At 36.5% G+C, this 21,293-nt stretch overlaps 1 protein-coding gene across 3 annotated transcripts in view; it reads right to left on the reverse strand.

Moving 5' to 3' along the window:
* Positions 1–21,293, reverse strand: part of PDE7A (phosphodiesterase 7A) — a 75,937-nt gene that overhangs the window by 25,973 nt on the left and 28,671 nt on the right. Inside the window, exons 2-4 of one of the 3 annotated variants that reach the window (XM_071420307.1) lie at positions 9,555–9,615; positions 2,893–2,925; positions 2,319–2,402 (exon numbers count right to left, since the gene is read on the reverse strand). In XM_071420307.1, the coding sequence (XP_071276408.1) occupies positions 2,319–2,402; positions 2,893–2,925; positions 9,555–9,615 (178 nt within the window). The remainder of the gene's footprint in view (positions 1–2,318; positions 2,403–2,892; positions 2,926–9,554; positions 9,616–21,293) is intronic. The other 2 variants (XM_071420317.1, XM_071420326.1) reach the window with 2 other exon arrangements.

Below are 21,293 nucleotides of genomic sequence, written 5' to 3' on the forward strand. Positions count from 1 at the left end.
TCATTGACAGAAAAAGAAAACAATGCTGAACAACCAAAGTTAGCTAAGCAAAACACAGAACAGCACTAATGCTTCAGCACTGTGACTGACAGCAACTCTATAAATCCTCTGCAAAACACATAAGCAATGATCATTGCAAACAATTTAGAACCACAGAATATAGCTAGTGGATAGTACAAGACATTTACAGTGGAACTATACAAACACAATGGAGAAAGCATGTCCATGCATTACTGATGTTCAGGATACAGCTGTGGTGGGGAGGAAAAAAAAAAAAGCAACATTCAGATGGTTTAGTCTGCTTCAGCTAAAGAGACCCCTTTCAGTTCAGTATTTGCCCCAAGGAAAGAAGAGACAACTGACTCCTCTCACATGTTATTGCTCGAATGGGTGAGTATTTTTCAGTCATTTACATTTTGCCACATTTACCTCTGTGTGGCAAAATCAACTCCTTCTGAAGTAACCAGGAGAGGGCAGGGGAACGGGCAGGGAGACTATCCTAAAAATTAGGTCAAGTCTGATTCCTGCAACTTCTCTCTACTGGCAGTCTCATAGTGCATTACTAAATCTCTTAGACTTAAAACAATTAAGGAAACACTGATCAGGACTAAATTATCATTGCATTAAAAAAATATTTTTATGGATAAAAAAGAATCCCACATTTATGTAAAGTACTAGATAACCTACTAATATGGTGAGAGATTGTGCTGAATTCCTGACTTTGAAAGAAACTCCACAATGTGGCAGGAGCCCGGAAGTCAAAGAGCACCTCTTCAACAAACTACAGTCCTGAAGTGCAAAAAATCTGACTATAATATGACAACTCTGAAAACTAACAGATGAACTGACCTGAGAAGGAAGTTAAAGCCAAAGAAATTTTTGGGCCTCCTAGCAATATTTTTTGCTGTCATTAAACACCACAGGTGGTGTTGCTAAAAGCTGGTGGCTGTGTCTCAACAAGTAGGGGCAAGGAGAAAGGGTGTGAAAATCCTTTTCCTGACTAGTCATGATCTGCCTGATGCACAATCATCAGGATAGAAAGAAAAAGTGTGATGAGGACCATAAAAAACAGTTAATCTGAAAACAGCAATAATATCATATGTTGACTGCCTTTTAACAGGCAGTTATTTTAATGCTTGTTAGTATTTTCCTATATCAGCATGAAATGCCACACAGATATATATATATATATACACAAAAAGACAATTATGTACTTCATAAATTGCATGCTATTTCTGCAGAGAATTTATTATACTCAATCAGGACTTGAGATGAAATTCTTGTCCTCTATATTGAAAAAATCTACATAGCACACTCTTCAAACTTTGTTTTCTCACCTATTTTCATGAAACTTTTGAACAAAACTAAGAGTTTAAGAGTTTTAGAAATTATCTACTTTTCAAAATTATAACTTCAGTTAAGATCAGAGTATAAGACCAGTTTCTGCCACTCATTTTTATTCATAAGGTAATTACAACAACCACACTTACTACCATAAAATCGGCTTTACTAAATCTCTCCATTGCATTCAGAATAGTTGGAATTGTGCTGATACAATGCTGGTATAGATCCTTTATGACACTTAATACCTTAATTATTGGCATAATTTAATTAAGACTCAGATCCCCTGCATTTTTGCTGCATATTGGTTTGATGGTGTCAAAACTTTATATTACAACTACTGACAAATTTAGTTGTAACAATATGGATGGATAATTTAACTTTTTTCTCTACAAAAATATTCTTCTTGTAACACTTCTGAAAAAAATAAAAGATTCCTCAAACACATAATCAAAAGAATTTAGGCTGCCACTTTCTCCTAGAACTTTAATTTTTATTTAAGATCTGTCTCTGTCCAAAAATTTAAGTCCTAGCTACGCACCTGAGTAGATGTAAATGTTAATTCATTATGATGAGGTCAAGAATATTGACATTACTGTAATTCTGTTCAATCATCATCCTGGACAGGGCCTTTCTAGTGCTTTATAAAAACGGAAAAGTATTCTCCTCAACTGATTGTGTCTGCCAAGTAAGCACACAGCACACACATCAGTAGCTGTTTAGAAGATACATCTTCATTTTCATATGGATTCAGGTCTAAACTCAATGAGTTTAAAATTATAGTTTTTTTAAAAAAATATTTAGTAGTGAAGATTTTCCTCTTCTACATTTGGTAATGAACTAGAATGAAAGATTTTCCTAAGAAGTATAAAAAATCATCTTGCTATAAGAGCTGCTAACTTTACTTTAGAGGCTCAGTTTTTAAAATTGATGGAAGCCTTTGTTTATTTGTCATTTATCTGCTTTTAAATACTTACAGTGAAAAATACGGAAATCAATGTATGGATGAGAACCTCTTCTCTCTGTTTCAAATCCTGCCCGACTTCTTACTCGCACATCTCCTAGAAACAGGGTCAAGAGTGAAATAAAAGTGTGGAAGAGTGGCAGAGATAAAATGCAAATGAACATAGCCTGGAGGGGTAAAGATTCATGTTCTTAATGGAGGAGAGTAATTCAAACAATAGGCCTACTTCAATGCTTTTTGTTTTAAAGGTGAAATTCAAAACAAAGTTTGAAGACTTGTTAAACATGCAATCACATGCTTTCTTGCCAAAATCTCTCCTGCCTAAGCATACGTTGCCAGAAGCATGTGATAAGCATTCAGATGAAATTAGGAAGAGCTTGCTACACCAGTATGGTAAAAATGCACCTTAATATGACAGAAAACAAGAACATTTAAAGTTGATTTGTTCCTCAGTAACACACATACAACAGTAACATTCTGTAGAATACAAAAAAGATTCAACTTCTAGAAATGGTAGCTTTCAGCAAAGAAGCTAGTTACAATATGGTTTTATATTATATAATATTTTCCCACTAGCATTTACTTACTTGCGCTCAGCTGTTTGAATATTACACAAGAGCCTATTAAAATACCAAAACTCAGTATTAAAATTTGATCAAACTATTTTGCACTGTAATTAGCTTCAACCTCAATCTTTTAGCATGCTACTTGATTTCTACTTATGCATTTTACCAACTGAAAGCTGATCAGTATTCTTTTGTTAGATAGTTGTACGTATGAATATAAGCAGTTCACCTGCATTAAAAACTTTCACTTAAAATCCTTTTGTAATTACAAATTTGGAGAAATCTTTGAGAATCAAATGCAATACTGTTTCCCTCCTCAAACCCTAACAAAGATAAATTTAAGAAGTGCAAATGTTGTGGTTTCTAATTATGAAAATCTATCAAGTGTCGTATTCGCCTCACTTCAAACACAGCACTTTCCATATGAAACCAAAATAAGTAATTAACAAAAAGCACTATGATTGAGTTTATAAGAACTAAATAAAAATACAGCTTTTTATTTTTCATCAAGTCATAGGCATCTTGAGAGCATTTTTTCCATTTTTTCTTTTCTAACCTGCAATGTGTATCGCTGAAGCAGTCAACTTATCAGAAAATAGCTAAAGGTACTGACTTACACTTCAGTAAATATGCTTTTAAATACCTAACAGGTATCTTTCTAGAGATACATATCTATAAACACTGACACATCTACAGTGATGCACTTTACATGAATGTTATCTTGTGAGGCATGCTGGAAGGACCACAAAAGGGTAAGCAGGCCCAGGGCTCCCTTAAAGTTTACACATCAGTAAAAATATAGTAAATACATGTGCCCTTCAGTTATTAATCCTTTTTTATTTTATCTGAAAACCCTAACCGAGCTGCAAGGGGAAGCAACCCAATTACTATCTCCAAGTATTAATTTTCAGACCACTTACAATATATTACTTATAAAGGCTTCAAGCATTCATTTGAGCAGAGTGCAAGAGACTCGTTTCCTTCCAGGCAATACAGAGGCAGCAAATTGTAGAACTCTTCTGTTAGGCAAAAGCAACTGGTGAATTTTATTTACAAAATAAATTAATAAAAATGAAAAAGAGAGGAAACTTTGGAAGAGAGGGGGCAAATGCATTAGTAGCTGTATATGAAAATAACAGGGTGACGGAGGAAAATTTGATTTTCATTACCTTTCACTCATATTTATCTGGGTAATCAGGCATAGCTACAGCTGTGTGAATGAGTTCACCAGCTAAATTAAAAGAAAATAAAAGAGGTTTTTTAGTGAAGCTAATTTTTTACAGAAAAGGTGATACAGCTTTTGTGATTTATTTTTAGTTTAAAATGCAGTTTTTTTACTTTTAAAATTTACAAACCACAGTACCAATCAGCAAATAGTTTCAGACAGTGTATGACTAGGTTGTGGCAAACAATTTGTTTTAAGTGTCAAAAATAGGAAAAGTTTACAGAAAAATACCTGAAGACCAACATGGAATTCTGCAAATAACAAAATGAGCAGGTTCATCTTATAAATGATGTCCAGAAAGTTTCTCTCTGCTTTGTTCTTTTTCATTTACTACCCTTGACTAACAGCATAGACTGAATAATAGTATCCTTGGTACCCTTGAAATGCCTGCAATGTTGAGAGCTTTAGGGAGTAAAGCAAGAAAAACTCTAAGTAAAATGAAGAAGTGCAACTGACTACATTACTTTAAACAGGAATGATTAGAATATCTATTTACAGGAAGGAATATTTAGCCAAAGAAGGAATTGTATACTAAAAACACACATGGCAAACTAAGAAAAAGGCAGCTGTAATAAGAAAAAGCTAAAATAATTGTATTTACTTGCATACATATAAAATGAGGAATTCCCAGCAAGGAAGGTAAATATTTTCATTACATAGTTATTGAACAAAATTCTCTCTCTCTAAATCATGGTAGAAGAAGCGATTAAAAAAAAAAAGAAGAACAATATCTCAACAATTGATTATTTTTTTTAGAATACAACTGGATTTATTCTGGAAAAATATACCCCTTCTACAAGACTGGAATTCATTACAGCAAACAAAGCAGAGAATTCTCTTGTGCCAAAACAAAAGCAAAAGAGATGCCTCCATTATCATGGTACAGAACTGCTGCATTTTTCAAGATTTCAGACCATAAATGTACTTGAAAAATATTGGTACAAGTGGAATTTGATGATACCATACATCCATCTGAAGTTTCTAAATAAACAGAAGTAGAAAAAGGGATAACTGGCTGCACATTATGAAATAATGTGCTATTAGCACAGTGAAACTAATCTCTAGTGCATATGTATAGTTAGTTCCAAAACATCCAGAAATACTGGATCATCATTATGCATTCACTCTTTGGTTAATGTAACCTGCAGAAGATTAATGGATCCCAAATGCACCCACTTCATTGTACCTTCACACAACATAACATGTTCACATCACTTTGCTTGGGAAATCCTGCACAAGTGTTTTGCAACCCTGTGACTGTGAAGTTATGCAGAATTTAATTTTAAGAGACATGTTTATCTTCACAGAGAACTTCATAAAAAAGCAGAAGATATCTCAGATTTGAGATTACTTTTATCAAACAAAAGGACACTGTTACATAATTCCTTCAAACAGCAACAGAAGTCCAACCGCAAAGCCAACCATTATTACAGTAGCCAAAAGACAATTAAAATTCAATACCTAAAACAAAAGAACTTATGAATAACTTTTGTTTATTTAGACCCTTACAAACATATTGAAATGCTTACACATTTTTTTAAGCCAAACCCACAGTTTGCTTATAGGTAAATTTTCTTGGGGGAGGGCATCAAGCTGACTGACAGCTTTTATCTGAAGTATCTCTTCTTGAGCCACTTTCAGCCACACTGGAAAGATTCCTGTGTTACCTCTATGGAACACATTCAAGTCCAGCATCTTAATGATACTGGACTTCCAGGCACAATTTTTTCCCTCTTTGAGAGTTTTGCTGATTCCAAGGAATCAAGAGAAAGATTTTAAAAATGTGAAGCTTTCCTTTCCAACCTTTAATCTGAGCACAAAAATGATACAATATCTGATGGCTGAGTATTTAGCTACACTTTTTTCCAGAATAGTCCTGCATGATCAGGATCACTTGCATTTTTAAGACAAAGATCATACTGGCAAAAATTTAATTGAAGACTAAATCAATCATGGAAGAAGGAATGTAAGAGGGAGGTTTGCAGCTATAACTGAAAACTGAAAAGTAATTAGGGCTGTAACAAAACTTACCTTGAAATAGATTGTTTAATTCCTGCCCCTGTCTCAGATTCCTGCTCACACCACAAGGACAGCTCTGATACTTACGAGGCAGCTGAAATGCCACAGCTGACATCCCTGGGCGTTAGGGTTACCCAGCACATACTTGGTGCTGCCCTAACACTGCAGTGTGGCACAGCAACAATGCAGCAGCTGCTTGGGGAGCTGAGGCCATCCAGAGCAGGGGCAGAAACCTCAGAGACCATGGAGGACAGCTGGGAGCAGAAATTACAACAGCCACCTCAAGGTAAAGGATTCAAGTCAAAGCCATGAGGTTGTGAAGAACAGGATTTTCAGACAGAATTAATAACTTCACAGATTAAAATTCCTATTAAATTTGTTGGAGAAACAGATGACAGGTCAGCTGAACGTGCCAGAATTAAAGCAAACAGAAAACATAAAAACAAACTACCAGAGAAGAGCGTGCACAGTACATAGTAGTTTTTCTCCAATGATTCCTATTTGAAGTGATCAAGACCTCTAAAGGAAGATAAATGCTCCAACTGCAGCTGAGAGGTGCATGCTCACCAATACAAGCAGTCAGTGTCTCACACTTTCTACCCCATGCACAGTAGAAAAACTTTCAGTCAATATAAAGCAACAAGAAAAGGAAACCAGAAAAGCAACAGAAAAATCAGAAAAGTATCAAGATTACACAGAAGCACTTACAAGATATTTTGAGAATTCCCCATAGTTGCTGAGAAAAGTGGTTGCGGTGATGCAGATGTTTTAGCCTTTCCAAGGTCTTAAAAGAAAAATTCTACAATGCTGCATCTGTATCTATATTTTAAAATAGTAAATAAGGCACACGGGAGTGGCTTAGTGTATATTTTGGGAATGGGGTATGACAGATGAGTCATTACAGTCAACGCTGCCTGTTTATATCGACACACTGATGAAGGCAGTTAGGAGTGAGCTTTTTATTTTGCATACTCCTAAAACAGGATCTTTTAAATTGAACCTGGACACACTGCCATAGCACAGGAATTCCTCATTACTTATTGTAAATGAATTTCCATTGGATTACCATTGGAACAGCCTGAAAACATTGAATGAAGCAAGTTCATGGCCAGCACAACTAAACAAAGGCAGAGGGAGTTATTGTAGATACTTTTAGCCTTACATTTTTGGTCTGCTAAGATAAACACCTTATCAAGGTACATTTTATTAGTAGATACATTTATTCCATTAGTATGGAATAAAACCAACCAAGTAAAAGGCAAATCTGCTGATGACTGTGCCTAAGTTCCCATTAAGTTACAGCTGATAATTCCTTATAGATTATTTCGCTCAAGTGCACTAAGATAAATAGAACAAAACCAAAAATCTAGTAATACTGCAGGAAAAGCAATGCTTCACATTTCTTGCAAAAAATTGTAATAGAATATATTAACCCTTGAATCTACTCTAATATGAATGTTTCTAAATACTGATGAGTCCAACTGTTCAGCTTTCAGGCTGGTCTTTTTTACAGTTGATTTACAAGTACAAAAAAAATATGTAAATAGTTGCTAACTTGTACAGTATAGTACAGATAACATTTGCATAAACCAAGTGATATCTATTAAGTGAGAAAATAACACAAATTTACGACACAATGATTCAAACATGCCATGAGCAATTTTTTGTTTGCTTGTTGGTACCCTCCTCCCCCACCTAAGTTGGAAGTCAATCCTTTAAAAGATTTACTGCTTCTGAATAGCAGAACAGCATGAATGAATTATGCCAGCAAGAATTATACTATTTATAACAAACATCAATCTCATTATGTAATAATTAATTTCAATGAGAGTACAAATGAAAAATTAATTTACTTAACATCATGTTCTGAATATTTTCCAGTTCTACCTATGAGAAGAGTGGAAGTTTTCCAAGACAAATTAAATTTTTCTTTCCAGTCAGATGCATGTATCAAAAACTAGAGGAAGCCATGTTTTGCTTCTGTCTAGATTTACTTGAGCATTATCACAAATCCTTCTGCAGAAATGATGGGCATAACTACTTCATTTTAAGTTCTGAAAACAAAATAAACCTATTTACAACAACAACAACCCAGCAGCTTTTTCAATAAACATTTAGAACCCAGTATCTTCTGTTCTCATCTTAACAAATCCCCAAAGTAATTAAATTCTCTGATCAAAACCCCTTCAGTAGACAGTCAGAGCTACAGTATTAACAACTACACAAATGTAAAAAATCAAAATAACTGGAAAAAAAAAGTGAAACTGCTAAGTCAAAATTTAATTTATATGTATATATGACCATATATTCCTACATATGTAGGTTAGGACTATAAATTCTTATACACACATGCATATATCTTACAACTTTAAATTCAGAGACAATGCAGTTATGAATTTCTGGGGACTTGAACATGTGCAGTATACAACTAAACTGAAAAGACTCAGGGCATAAAAAGACATGTTCTGGCTGATTTAGTTGGAGATGGTTAAGAATTTGTAATGAGTAGCTGCTGGTGTTCATTGAGCTGCGTGAGACATCATGCAAGCATTCATAGTCCATTTCAACACAGATTCATAGCTCAAGGTGGCTTAAATTAAGTGGCATCACACAGCAGTGGAACAGACTTAGAGCACATACACAGTCCCCATGCCATCTGCACCACCAGCAGCCTCCAGAAGAGGTGTGGGAAATACTGAATCTGGCAGCCAGATCTGCAAGAGCCTTCCCTCTTTCTCCTCTCAACAAATGACCTCAACTCCTTCTGGGCACTCACTACCACAGAGGGTCTCCCCTGGATGCTTTCCCCTCCCAACACCATTCTTTTGTTTGAACTGGGCTTTACCCTTTATCTCCCTGCTACTCTGGAAGACTCCTCAGTAAGCTGACTGAACTACTCAGCCCTGTCAAGCACCCTTTCCTTTCTCAAGTCACCTTTAGGATTAACAAGAAAAATATTGTTTAAAATCACATCATTATTTCAAGTACACCTGGCACATTTCATAGCCTCAGTACTGAAGTTTTTAAGAATGTGTGGTAACTCTCCAATAAGTGTTCTCTAAGCTACAGTTTTAACTAGAAAGATACAATGCAGAGGTGGTAAATTCCATTACAGAAAGATCAACCATGAGTCACTTAGAAAACTTTACTTCTACCAAACACATTGTGTTAATTATAATACCTTTCCTTTTTCTTCAATATAGGAGTAAAACATCCTACACAGTGTTTAACTCAGGAAAAAAGAAACTAAAAAAGGCAAACAATCAAAAAAAACCCAAGTCAACATATAAGAACCCAAACTCTTGTGGAGATTCTAACCAAAATATTATCCAGGAGAAAGAGAATGCTAAGTTTATCAATTCAACAGAGATATAAAAAAGTTATTATTTAAATCAACCATAAATGTTGGAAGTTGCAATATAGAAAATGGTATGCTTACCTAGCATACGAATGTACAACGCAGTCTGATCTGAGCTGTCATAGGAAATTGCTCCACGTCTCTGAAAAAAATAAGTGTATTTTAAGCAAGTTAGAAGCAAATAATTTTTAAATTGAAATGAAAATTATTGACCATTCCCATTTTAACTCTTAATATTAATTTTAGAAATTGTATGTCTTTCATGCAAAATGCCTTTTTCAAGTATATGTATCGACTGATTTTGCTTTAAGAGGGAACAAAGGAAGGATAGGAATTGATAGTGAAAAGATTATGAAACACGAGATCAGAGTGTGGTTAAAAACACCCCCATATATTCCTTTCCAATGTTCCTCAATCATTCCTCACAATAGGAAAGCCACAGAATGAGATTATGCAGACACAAGAAAGTGCTCCTCATGGCCTTCTAGAACACCATATTGAAACAAATACTTGCAGTTCCTGGTTCATATATCTACCTTTACCTATGGGGTATTTCCATCTTCTAAAGGTAAGAGATGTAATAAGTGAAATTACACCATTACTGCAGCGCTAGGATGCCACATGCTACTTACATTCTACCTTGTATTTTCTGTAGGCAAAGCAAGGTATCACTGAGCTAAGATGCATAAAGGCATTTCAGAGAAAGCCAGCAAGTAGTATTTCAAATTTGATGATAAAAGTTCAGAAGAGTCATCAAGTTATCCATGCACAAGACTGAAACACTCCCACATAAACTGTATTTTTTTACCTACATGGGACACATTATGTGTCATACATATTCAGCTACTGTGGTAGTTACAATCCAGGAAGTCTCCCACGAAGTGGTGAACTTCTCCTCTAACAGCTAAAAACAGGAGGAATGTTCTCACTGGCATCACACAGTCTGCAAATCATGACTCCACCTAGCGCCCAGCCTCTCATTGTGCCTTTATTGTACTTTGACCATCTTCTGCCCCTTCCTAAGGCCTTCAGTAATGTTACCTGTTAATCCTAAGATGAGAGGATCACCTTCACAATCAGACCTCCATTTTTTCTTTACAGAAATAAGATTTTTTGTGGGAGGTGCACATTAGAAACTCCTATGACCTTTCTCTGCACACTACACTTCTTTCTTACACTGAGGACAGTGAAGTCCTTGATGCCACTGAGCGTCACCACATGCCTTTGAGAACTCAGATAAAAGTCAGCCTGGTGGCAATCATCCATTTTTCTGTGTACACATCAGAAACAACACTAACTCGGGGACACACAACAGCCTGAAAATGTGCAAGTTCAAAAGATAAGAAATCAAATCATGTTAGGAAACAGGATAGAAAAAATAACGTTGCCTATTGAGAAGAATTCTGAAGGAAATGAAGGAAAGAAAAATTACGTGGAAAGGCAAAAAGGCAGAACTGCTGATATGCATCTATCTACAGAACAACCTAAATGAACTCAAAGACAGACTAAAGATGAGTAACCTCAATCACCGTGATCTGTACAAGTGATGTGCTAAAACTCCAAACTCATAAGTTACGCTTATTCTTTTTAATATTTTTCATGCCAAAACAAAAATTAAAACCTTACACTTGAAGTTGTAGAAGCTTTTTCCAAAAGTAAGATTAATATGCAATTACAGACGTGACCAAAAGACCTAGCTCCAAATGGGGTCCAATAATAATAATGGGGCCCAAGCTGTTGTAAAGACTACAAGGAAGAACTCCCTGTACAGAACTTTTATGTTGTCTCAGCCTTTGTTCTATATTTTCTTGGAAGATCATAAACCATGCAAATAATTCCTCAATATATGTTTGTACAGCATTTCTCACAGCAGTATGCCTGTCCCGATGGGAAAGGTAGAAATACAGCTACTCAGCCAGAAAATGATGCTGATTTCTCACTACCATTTTCAATGTTTTTCATTAAACTTGCCTTTGAGTTTCAGAAAATCTCAGCTGAATATATTTTCCATAGCCTGGAACATTTCATATCACTGACTAGGCACAATCAGTGATGTAATTTAGTGCTAACTTGCAATTTGCACCTGTCCATCACAGATTTCTGGACATGTCCAATACAGTTCTGTAATCTAATACAGGAGAAACCTAAGCACACATGCAGCTACAAGACCCACATACAACTGGAGCATTAGTCTGCAAGAAAGAAAACAATATACAAAAATTTACTGAAAAAGAAATCCTTTTGATATGTTGATTCTAAAAGATTACTTGCTCCCTAAAATAAAATATTGTTAGATAAAGCAGTATATATAAAGTAGTGCATCCATGTATGATAACAAATACAAAGCAGATTTTTAAAAACATACAGTAGTTGCTCATATAGACAAGTGATTTTGCTCTGCAAGGACATATTTGAAACAATCAAATCTAGTAAAATTACCTTAGAAAGTTTGGTTCTCTAAGGAAAAATAGAGACAATTTATTGTATAAATTTCACTAGCAATACTACACAAATAGCAGGACAATTTCAGCTAATTCCTCAAAGACACTTATTCATTGAAATATGTTAAATAAAATATATAAGAGGAAAACATGTATTAGCAAGTTCCATCAACAGATGTTTTGGGGGGGGGGGGGGGGGGGGGGGGTGGGTAATGAGTGGTCAGATATTTTATCTTTAGACCAAGCTAGTAAGTGAGGTAAGTTGAGCACTGTGGTGGGCAGTCAGAGACAAAGGACAAAGCTAATGGTACAGAGGTTTTTTAGCAACTTGTGGTAAGTAAACAAATAATATTGCACTCACCCAGACACAGATTGCTTTGTGTCAGCTTACCCTGCAAATAGGTAACAGACCATCTCCTGCAGGCTGTGGTGCATCACCTATTTTCCCACTTCAAATAACACTGACAGTGCATTTGTTATTCTACCCCCTATAATACTCCAGAAAAATTCAAGGAAAAAGGCAGAAAGAGAGAAGTAATTTAACATACCCTCTATGGGGTTCTTTAAGATATATTGTTGATTCCACTACTTAAACCCAGCAAAGAGAAAAACCAGATTTAATGCTTCAGTTTTTCCTGCAATATGATCGGACAGCAAATTCATAAGGAGAAAGACATACGTGTCTTGAAGAACTAAAGTTACTGCCAAGCACCAAACTGTTCAAATAATTTAATCAGCAGGATTTTACCCTTGTTGATGACCAAAAATGCCACCCTCCTCATGGCTAATCAAAGACCCATTCTCTGTAGCCTACACCAAGACACCAACACCATACTTACCCTAAAAATATATCTTACTTACAAAGTTGAAACAACCACGGCATACACTGAATAACCCTACAGAGACCTTGGATCAGAAAATATTACTTGTTGTCATGTTATTGTCAATATTTTAAACTCATTTAGCATAAGAATTTATTTCTAAATCTCTGCACCACCCCTCTGGTCTACCTGAAGATTTGTACCTGTTAATAACAATACTGACCCTCTGTAGAAATATCAAACAAGTAAGCACCATTCCAGCAAGCAGACAGAATTACTAGTGCTCAAAGACAAGACAACCCTCATGGGTCTGTGTTTAGGCAGGTTCCATTTGCAAGCACAAGGACAACTTGGTTGGTGGGAATGTGCTGGATCCTAAGTGATTCAACAAATTCCTCAAATGATTACCTGAGGTTCTCAACTGCTCTGCTCCCTTCCAGGCACAAGCACAGCCACCTGACCTGGGTGGGATGATTTGCTTCAGCCATGAAGATGGATGTCAGAAAGATGACTGGGAAGGGTAGTTTTATACTGGACTTCCACTTTCGAAGCCTCACCTTAAACTTCAGTTTCACATTAGAGTATCATTTATTCTTTAGAAGGGTGATAAAGTCAAAAAGCTTCCTTTTTTCTTCTCCTTTGAGACATATTTGTGGAAGGTGAATGGAAGAAGTTCAAACTAAATTGGAAGATCCATTAATCCTCTAACAACACTGATACAAGGACTCTGCAAAAACATGCAAAGGGAGTATCTACCAGAACTTAGATTTAAGTCAGATCTCTCTGAATATCTTTTCACAGAGTATAGAAAGTTATTAAAGGCCACGCAACGGGAACAACGTGCCAAAATAGCACACAGATACATCTTCAAAGGGAAACCGCTTCAGTGATGCTTGGGAGCACAAGCATTTGCATGTACCACTTGGAAACGGAGCACCTGCTGCTGTTTGTGTCAAACAGAAACGTTTCCATTGATGTATCAGTTTTATCGCAGACTTCCCAATCTTGCTGAGAGCAGAGCACCAGCATTACTGCTGGGCACTTCATTTCAGCAAGGGCCAGCTTGCAGACAGTCTAGCAAAACAACTCCTGTTCTCATTCTCTAACAACACCTGCTAGAGCTGTTGGCCTTCAAAATTCAGTACCACCCATCAAAAGAACCATCCATGCTTTTTGATGGATTACATGACCCTCATTTTGCTACTCAGTTGTTTATACAGAAGCTAGGAAGGAAAAGACAGGACAGAAAGCAACACAGGCAGGTGTTTTTACCTACCTGACTTTCTAGTCCAAGCTCTTTGCTGAACTATCAGAGCATTTGTCTCAACTGCTCTGAAGACAAGTGTGGAGAAGTTGTTATACCAATTGCAATGCTACCTCAAATATACACCCTTGGAAAGCATTTAAGATCATTTATGAACTAAAAGTCTTGTGAATGACAAACTAGTTAAGACCTTACATCTCCAACTATTATTAGATTTCAAAAGCAAGACTGTCAGGTATCTTAGACTTATTTCAAGTATTTAAAAGTTCCATGCTAAGAGTCAGTTTTCCAAAAAGCACCATCAAGTTTTTAACTCACTAAAGCACAGAAAAATGCTCTTCAGAAGCACTTAAATTGACACTGAATTCAGGTAAGCCACTGCAAAATGGTCCTACTACTATTTAAAAATTTCACTGCAGTTCAAAGCATTACTCTGAAAGTTTACCAGCAGTAAGAAAACGTCATTCATACTGCCTTTCTGAAATTTAATCGGCAATAAGAACCACACCTTTCCTTCAAATATTCAAATGTGATAATTTTAATATTTTCTTCCATATAAAGCTATTTCACATGATCAAGACAGATGGGAACCATTTTTAAACTTAGCTATCATTTGACTGATAGTTATCAATGTTAGTGATACATATATCTCACAAGCATCTGTAAGCTATTTTTTCTTATATACCTCAGATGTATATCATGTGGCATAAAATTTACCCAAAGCTTTACCAACATTAAGAAAAAATCAAGACTTAAAAATATACAAAACAAAACCTTGACAATTGATCAGAAAGAATGTACAGTCAAAAAAACCCCACAAGCAATTGGTTTAAGTGAGGACAGTAACACACAGGGGTATTGCCTAAGGAAACTAAATCAGAATAACATCAAGGCAATGGCAAAACAGGTAATTGAATGAACACAAAAACTCTAATTCTTTAAAAGAAACCACCACTAGCACATGCAAAAACACAATCATAAATAGCAGGGAATTTTATGCCTAACTGTATTATGTCAGCTACCTGGAATTTTTCTTTTTCCCCACCTTAAAACAATCTCTGACCAAACTGGATTAGACATAATCCTTGAACAGGTTTTTATGTCAAGTTCCAAAAAGCCAGCAGTTCAACAATATACCAGCAAAATGCAGATGATGTACTGGTCTAGCACACAGGCTGTAAATCTGTAGAATCTGCCTTCAGTCACAATTGAACATCCACTGGGCATCCAGGTCTCTTTCTTGATGTGACAAAAGTTGTCACAAGTGCTAGCAACTAAGCCTGACCATTTTTGCTTTTAATAAATTTAGAAACACGTTATTGGCAATGACTGAAGAGTACAGGCATGGGTGCCTGGCAAAACTTGTTTTCACAACAAACTCAAATTCATGCTTGTTCATATTCTCCTGTTAATTGTACAAAAATTTTAGAAATGTGTTTCAGTAGCAATAACAAAAAAAATTATCTATTAACGCAGGAACTCTATTTTTTTTTTTCAGTTTCTTTAATTCTCTCCAATTATTCTGGCTCTCCTTCATAATGCTACATTTAAATGTATTCCTCCTTCTTGCAGTGAGCTATGCTGAGAAGAGCCTGGTCTCATCTCCAGACACCAATCTCACCTATATTTACCAGCACAAATATTCATTATGGGGATACTTCCATTCTTTGGAATGAGAGAGTAAAAATCCTACCATAAAGCATGCGTTTTGCAAAACACAGGGATCTCAAACAGAAAGGCTACAAAGTAAAGTAGATATTTCACATAAGCAAACAAAACTGGTATTTCCACTCCAGCAACTCTGAAATCAACAATACAAAAAGGATATCCTGTCCAGGAAGCAAAATACACTAATTTGTATTATTCTCACTATGTTTAAAATTGTTTTTCCTTATTTTCACAAAGGCTTCAAGGTGCTATAAAACTGGAAATCTGTTGGTAACACAGGGAAGACAACTCCTGCCATTCAGAAGCCATTTCAGATCCCTTTTTTCTCCTCTCCTAACTGGCACTGCTACAAACACACTCCTTCCCACTTCAAGGCAAGCGAAAGTCAAGAGCTACAAAATCATGTATGAACACTTAAGAAACACAATCTTAAATGGCAAATGATGTTTCCAAAACAGATTAGATTTAAAAAGGAAAAAATAAGTGCTTGTGAAGTTCTTAATGACTTGTTTTCTCTCGGACTACTTATAAACCCAGTTAGTCAAAACAGATTTTAAAAATGGCCTACCTTAGAAGTAATCCATTTGATAAGGATCAGAGCTAAACACCAGATCAATGCAATTCCCATTGGATCACCCCAAATAGCTGAAGCATACTCTCCCCCCGATGGCCGCCAGTGCTGAAGGCAGCAGGGCACAGCAGTGAGGCACAAGGCAGGCAGCAGCTGTCACCTGACAGCCCCTGCAATGTGCTCTGCCCCGCTCCTCTCGCTGCCAACCCCGGACTCAACAAGAAAGTTTTACAAGCAGAGGACATGGCAATTAGTAAAACCTTACTAAACCCCACAGAAATGCCAACGGAAATGTAAAACCGTGATTACATCCTGTCATCATCTTTAAATACAGCAAAGTGTGCCAGACAATAGGATCAAACTCCAGTAGTCAAAACACCCAAGCTAAGTCAGGATACTGCCTTGCCTTGAAATGCCATGAAGAGCCTGTTTCCAGCAGATTCCAGCATTTGTGATATTCACAAGCTCCTTTTATCTCTGCCACCTGGAGAACTGCTAAGAACTGAACTTCAAAACATATTTCAAATTTGCTTTTATAGCAACGTACTATAAATAATGTTAATGAAAGTAAATGCACCGAATATGTGCAATTGTTCAAACCAATTGTCATTGTCTAACTTCTTTTGTCCACTAAATACCCATGCCTGAACTGGAATGGGGCTTTTATCTATTGCTCCAAGGGTTGAACTTGGCTACAGCCTGCCCAGCCCTTCCTAGAGTTGGAAAGCAGTCTAACCTCCTCCAAGAACACTGATTGTGCAGCAAAGTGGTCCTATATGCTTGGTGCAGCCTTGAGATTCATTCTGTCATTTTAAGCTGACAAAAGTGTTTCATTTCAAAGATACAAATAAATCTCAAATACTTAGGGGAAAAAAGGAGCTACAGCGGGGGAGAAAAAAGAACAGTGTAGGATAATGAGGAGTTTAAAAGGATGACACTGAATAACTGAAAGCAAATTTATATGAAGAATCTGCTCTTCCTATATTTTTTGTTTTTTGCAAAAAAAAATCAATTCCAAATTCCAATATGTGCACAAAACACAAAAGTTAGCTCAGAGCACCAAAGGAGTAGTTTTAAAATTAAGAAACTAATTTCCTCCCTTCCACAGGAAAAGGGGACACACACCACAGCAGATGTTTACTAAATTAAGGAGATTTGTTAAGTGGGATAGAGCTCTTTGTTATTTAATATCACGATTCCGAATGTTTATGATGTCTTTTAAGTTATAATCATGTTCTCAGCACAACCTGTGAATCCCTACAGAACCATTACATTCCAAGCATTTATCTTCTGCCCTGTCCCCATGCCCCAGAAAAACAGTCAGATCGAAACCAAAGGCAAGAACATTCAGAATGGGCCTTTTGATACCTCACTTCATGAATGCAGCACTTATCTAAAGCTCTGTAAAATTCCACATAAAATACCAACTGTCACAGAGATAAATTTAAAAACATTACCACCTCCAAACAGTTGACAAGGTTAAAACACCCTAACAATTAATCACCACTAGTCTGATGTTTCTTTAAAAAAAACAAACCCACAATAAATGGCATCAGGCTATATTTGCATTACAATTTGGCACAACTGGAGCAGATCAAAACACACCTGCTGCTCAGATTTTTACACCTATACTATATGAAGCCCAGGAGTTTTAATTTGTTTTTGAAGGCCATATTTACTCCAACTTCCTGAACCAGATCCTACTACAGGAGGTTCAAAGCTGCCAAAAAATGATCCAGTAACTGATCAAACCCCTACAACCTTATTGAGGTTTAAGGCCCATTAGGTGCACACAATGAGTGAATGATTTAGTTTCTTTTGGAAGAAGCCTGGTTAGCACATACCAAAACCACTCCAGAAAACAATCAAATGAGCACAGCAAACAGGAACAATGAGATGATTTGCTTCAAGACTGAACTCTCCTCTGAATAAAACTCAAGCATAAATAACCTTATACTCTGAAATGTCAAGCATTCCTCTCCATCACCACTATTATCAATCCTCCCTGACAAATCTTGTTTTCCTGTCTCAAAACACACGAAGATGTTCTTGGAGTGTGTGCATAGTCTTGCCCTAGGTGGATGGAGCAAGACTTTCTCCCACCAATTTCAGAAATACATTATCTAGCAAATACATTACCTAGCAAACAGAACTATACAAAGTGACCACCCTTTCCTCTTTTGTCTTCCACCATTAAGTGGTTTAATTAAGAAGCCTTCTCTTACTGGAAGTTATCTTAAAACTGTCTCATGCATAAGTTTAATATGAGAAATAAAAGTATCTGACTGCTTGTTAAGCACCACTAGACCATTATTTGTTTTAATTACAGCTTGGAAATGGAAAGATTGTTTTGGCAATACAATTCTGAATTTGGAGACAGAGTAAGATCAGAAAGTGCACTGGTTTGTGTGAGAAGTTTAACAAATCAACACAGAAGCTCAAGTGCTTCTTTTGGATAAAGTGCTGCTTTGAATAACCCTACTAACAACTGCAAGGTGAAAGTGAAAGAGATTACATTTTACAAAGAAGAAATTATTCCAAGTTTTTAGTAAGTACTGTAAACCTGCAGGTAGAAGGCAACATAAAAATGTGGTAATACTACATTCCCTCTCTGTTAACTACTCCCTGTTATACTGCCTCAGTTCTGGGACTGCAGGGACCCTTCAGCTGTGGACACCACCATCAGTCTCAGCTTCATCTTGAAACTGAGAAGCACACAAAAAAGAATAGCTATCATACATTGCATTGTTTGGTTGGTTTTTTTTTAATTGGGGAAGTTGCTAATGCTGGTTCATTTTCTTTCTTCTCATTTTCTTTACTGCTTTCTAACAGATTCTTTTTCAGTTTTTCTAAAACCCATTTTCTTGATGTCTGCAGAGACACCACGTTTGGTAAGGCATACATTACCTAACATTCACATACAAGTTGTTACCTATTCCTCTCTCCTTACCATCAGCTCACACGTACCATTGCTGTCTCTTACCATTTCTAAAGAAACAGAAATATCCCAATGGCATCAATGTAGACTTGATGATATGCAGTAATGTAGATGCATTCAAGCAGTCAAAGGCATGTTTTGCTACAATTTTTGCATTTACTGAACAAACCTCTCTGTGCTATTTCTGATAAGACAAGCATGCATTATCAATACAGCAGAAAGCAACTGGGGTCTTGAAACAGTTGTTACAAAGATTCCACTAAGGAATTTGCTAAAGATACCAGTTTGCTCTCATTGGGAAACAGGCATCACATGGGACCAGCTCCTACCCATTCAAAGTAGCTCCCCCATTAATACACCATGATTATTTGTAAGGCTCCAATTATTTCCACATACACTCCTAGAGATCTGCAAGGCTCCATGTGGAAACCCATCATTTCCTGTTACATACTCTGCTATTTGGAGTACCACATACAGGATCCCAATTTTACTTGTGTATTTCTAAATACCCATCTATTCCAATATTTTTCTGTATTTAGTTATTTTCCTGAAGTTCATCAGCCCTGACAAATGGCTCAGGGTTACCTTACAAAGCTTAGTAACTACTGTTTGTGCAGAAGTGCCTTTAAATGCTCTAACCCCCAAAAAACCATTTCAGTAACACCTACAAGAAATCCAGAGTTGAAACCACAGCACCAGATTTCAGATACACTGCTGGGTCTCAATGTGGCTCCGTTTAAATACAGCAGGGCTTTGTCGATCTCCATCACCACCTGAGTTTTTATGCTCAGTTGGAGGCATAAAGTTGCTTATCACTCCTACTTGCCAGAATGACCTGATTTCATGTGCCTGCACCTGTACACCTGGCCCAGAAAAGAAATCTCCATGGAGTCTCCTTTGCCCTTCAAACACCCCCTTCCAGAACAGAGGCCTGTGGCACACTGATTTCTAGGATACACTCCTGACTGACCTATTACTTGCTGTGAACCAGTCTGGGAACTTTACTGTGTCAACAGCTTGTAATGACAGTAGAGGAATAAGCCTATCATTTACAAATTCATCAGCACACAGTGGAAAAAAACCCACAACTCATTTCCATCTTTTCTTTGCTTTTCTCCCTGTCTCATTATCTATCATGTGTGATCTCTTTCTCCAGCAGACTTCACTCAAAAAGAATAATTAAATGGTAATCTATAAGTATTCTTGTAACAAGTGTGGGTAGCTACTGCTGCAACCCAACCCAACCACTAAACACTGCTCTCAAGGAGAAAAAATAAGAAAATGCACCATTATTTTTATACTGATATAAGATACTGAGAGCACAACTTCTAGAATTTCACAGTGTATACATGATAACCAACTTTTAAAAATGCTACTTCTATTTACATCTTATTTTAAAATGTTATCTAAGCAATTTACTTCCAATTCAGCTTCTTATTTAAAAGATTTGCCATGTTAGCCCAAATTGCAACTAGGTACAAGATTCCAACTACTCCAGTTGTTTATTAACAAAATCATATAATCATTTAGGTTGTTGAAGACCTTTAGGATCATCAAGTCCAACCGCTAACCCAGCACTGCCAAGTTCACCACTAAACCATGTCCCTAAATGCCACATCTACACATCTCTTGAATAATTCCAGGGACAGTGACTCATCAACAAAGCTACATATGAGCTAGCAAGGAATAAGCAAACATGAAAATTTAAGAAAGTTAGCAAAATTCACCTTCACAACCACATATTAATCACCATTCCAACTGCCTCACTTGTTGCAACTAAACTCAAAAGGCTGGTTGATTTTAAACCAAGGGCTGAGAGCTCCAAAACATGAACTTTGAAAGTCAAGGACAGCTACAGATCCAGAGGGCAGAAATGACACCCTTAAAAAACACTTTTCAGTTTTAGAAATCTTCCATTTCAGCCCTCAGTAAGATAGAAAAGGAAAGAAATCCCCCTTAGAAAAGATACAATCCCAATGAATGAAAGAAGTCAACAACTTGCATTTTAGTACCATCATTGTGCGAATTTTCTATTGCTACTGCAACATAGCAATAGAAAACTATTAGGATCATGCTGTGTCCTTTATTTCTAGAAGGCATGAGAGGTAGACTATATT

This window comes from Agelaius tricolor, unplaced genomic scaffold (genome assembly GCF_023055355.1).
Source record: "Agelaius tricolor isolate 1412-34295 unplaced genomic scaffold, bAgeTri1.0.p SCAF_2, whole genome shotgun sequence".
NCBI classification, from domain to species: Eukaryota; Metazoa; Chordata; class Aves; order Passeriformes; family Icteridae; genus Agelaius; species Agelaius tricolor.